Source organism: Limulus polyphemus, unplaced genomic scaffold (assembly GCF_000517525.1).
Source record: "Limulus polyphemus unplaced genomic scaffold, Limulus_polyphemus-2.1.2 Scaffold25, whole genome shotgun sequence".
NCBI lineage: Eukaryota > Metazoa > Arthropoda > Merostomata > Xiphosura > Limulidae > Limulus > Limulus polyphemus.
In genome coordinates this window covers 682,186-685,262 of record NW_013665635.1, presented here as the reverse complement: position 1 = coordinate 685,262, position 3,077 = coordinate 682,186, and the positions used below count along the sequence as shown (strand labels likewise).

At 33.4% G+C, this 3,077-nt stretch overlaps 1 protein-coding gene across 1 annotated transcript in view; it reads right to left on the bottom strand.

Moving 5' to 3' along the window:
- LOC106458971 (chloride intracellular channel exc-4-like) overlaps nucleotides 1-3,077 on the bottom strand; it is a 39,013-nt gene that overhangs the window by 3,848 nt on the left and 32,088 nt on the right. The window contains exons 2-3 of the mRNA XM_013918541.2: nucleotides 2,205-2,408; nucleotides 1,257-1,431 (exon numbers count right to left, since the gene is read on the bottom strand). Of these exons, the coding sequence (XP_013773995.1) occupies nucleotides 1,257-1,431; nucleotides 2,205-2,408 (379 nt within the window). The remainder of the gene's footprint in view (nucleotides 1-1,256; nucleotides 1,432-2,204; nucleotides 2,409-3,077) is intronic.

The following is a 3,077-nucleotide window of genomic DNA, read 5'->3' as shown; positions in this document are numbered from 1 at the left end:
ACAGCCCTAAGGATAACAAAGGTCAGTTAAGACAAAACAAGGCATACGTAATAATTCTTTTCTTCATGAATATTGATGTACAACCCCCGCAAACTTGGCACTGCCTCCCAGACCTTTGTAATCTTTTCTTACTAGGTACTGCGTGCTTCAGATATAAATACGTATACAGAAATCACAGCCCTAAGGATAACAAAGGTCAGTTAAGACAAAACAAGGCATACGTAATAATTCTTTTCTTCATGAATATTGATGTACAACCCCCGGCAAACTTGGCACTGCCTCCCAGACCTTTGTAATCTTTTCTTACTAGGTACTGCGTGCTTCAGATATAAATACGTATACAGAAATCACAGCCCTAAGGATAACAAAGGTCAGTTAAGACAAAACAAGGCATACGTAATAATTCTTTCCATTCTTATCTCTGGCATATACTTAATCAGTACTGGGAATTTAATTGCAAATACAACAGAAAATTTGAATAAAAAAATTCTGAAATTCTCACTGGTTCAGCTAAGCAAGGAAGTTTTATTAACTGCACATCTTAATGGCCCATGCTACTTTAATGCCCTGTATCTACAAGCAAGTTCTGAATATTTTTGTATAGATCACTCATGAAATGTATGGGTGACAATTTAATTTCTCCAAATGTACCCTGGGAACAAGTAATAATGTTTTTAAAAAATGTTATCTAGTAAAAAAATAATTTATGTGAACCAATAAAATATTTAAGTAATTTATGCATTTCCTGTGACAGCATATTCAAGAAATTAGCAGCATTAGGCTGCCATGTGCTATGTCTACATGCACAGTTTTATGTTTCAATGACCTGGTTATTATTAGTTTAACTCCTACTTCGAATGATTTCAGTTAACAAACCACTTTAATTTAGATATTCCAATTACTCATTAAATAGTCGTGGAAAAAATATTTGATGTGCCATTGTTTTATAACTGTGTTTCATGCAGTTATTCTTCAATGAAGATCAGCATCATACCTCTAAGAAGAACAAAAATAGGACCTTTCAATCAGCTCATATGCTCTAAATAATAACTTTTAGTGACTGACAAGTAAGGTTTAATTCTTCAACTATAACAAAGTACTTCTTCACAGATGAACTCAACAGCTGAATGTGCTTATAGGCCTTAAGAATATACAATGTTGTCACTATGTGATAGGTCTAAGTTAAAGTGTTTCAAAGTTCTTTAGTAAAAGGTTTATAAACAAGAGTGATGCATGATTACGCATCATTACCTCACCTGCAACTCTGATGTGCTGGAGTCGTGGCATGAGTTCACAGTCAAAACAACACATGGTGTCTCCAGTCAAGAAGCGCCCTTCATTCTTGCTCAGGTGGGTGTCAATATTTCTTAGTTGGTTGAGAAGGGCACGCTTTCGCTGGTCTCCTCCCTTATTAAGCACCAACTTGAATTTCTATGTTCACAAACATAAATAAAAAGTAAATAACCATACCTAAAGCATTTGTGTGGCAATTAAACAAAACAGTAGGTCTAGGTCAGATGAGGGAAAAACTTATTTGAAGATATTACAATCAATTTGACATACCAGCTGAATCGGAGATGATTACTGCATTGACAGTGAAATATAAAAACAAAAGACACAATAGTATAGTTAACTTCAAAAAGAGATTGGAATCACATATAAGAAATCATTAGTTTCAATATTTTGATAAATTAATAGTACAGTGAAGCCAGAAAATGCAGTGTTGAAGTTGAAGCGGAGGCACAGTGCATTACAAAATGATCTCCCTAGCAATTCTCAAATTTAAAATTTCATTTCTTCAATGAAGATTAAATATAAGAAGGATAGTATAATGCCCAGTATGGTACTACTATAATATAATCCTTATAGATTTAAACATGTCATATTTTCATTAATAATCAGTTTTTACTTTTTTGTTTTTAAAAGTTGTGCTGAGCTTCATTTATCGAGATCTACTGAAATACCCCTAAGTCGACGGCTTCTGGAGTGACCCCCCCTGTTGACAATCCTAGGCCCAATGCTAAAAGGGCTGGCTTGTGTGGCAGGTGTTAAAATACATGAAAATAATTACTATTTTCTATTTCTCCTATTTAAAAAAAAACTACATTTTATGTTATATTCAGTTCAGGTGTCTGATTTGATTTAAAATGAATGAATGTGTCTCAACATAATACTCTTATTGATCATGAAAAAAAATTACTTACACTGTACAAATCCATAATAACCGTTTCTGTCTCCTTATCCTGAACAAACAGATTATAGCCACCAGGTACACTTTTCATGATGTAACGTTCTATTTTATCATTTTCTAACACAGGGTTTCCTCTGTCTATCAAAATAGGTGGAGGAGTAGAGTCAAAGTTGGAGCGAAAGTCAGGTGGTGGTTTCAACATGTCCACTGTTGTAACCTGAAATATTCAGCTTGTTATAATTGGTATTAAAAAAAACACAAACATTTCACTGATCCTTATAACATTATTCATGCTTTATTGTGGTACCAAAACCATTTGAGTCCAAGAATTAAAAAATAATCTTTCAAGTAGGTTTTCAACATCATTTAATGAGAACCCTCACTGACACTAGGCATGGGGAAAAAAACAACCTTAACAGCATATTGAAAAAGAAATAACTACTAGATATACTTCCAAAGGGTCCCCAAAAACATTCTGTTTCAAGAGGAAATAAAACCAAAATTAAGAGTTACAACTATTATTTTTTGTTTTTGAAGTTCATATGTTATGCAGTGTACATAATTCTTCTCGTGATTTATGTCAGGTGCATGTTTTACTAACATCATGACAGTACAAACTGCAATGTTAAGCATCCCTTACATGACATCATTTTAGTGTCTACTGACTGACTGATGGACAACACATTACTGTATAGGTAACCCCTCCAGGCACCCTTCAGCCCCCTTTTGGGCAAATTATGTACACTAATTAAACCTTTCAAATACAAATACAATTTACACTTCAAAATTAAGATTTTGAACGTCCAATATATAATCAGATTAACTATTTTTCTTGCTTATTACTATATAAAAATTGCATTTTGGCCCTGTGTTTTCAACATTCTTT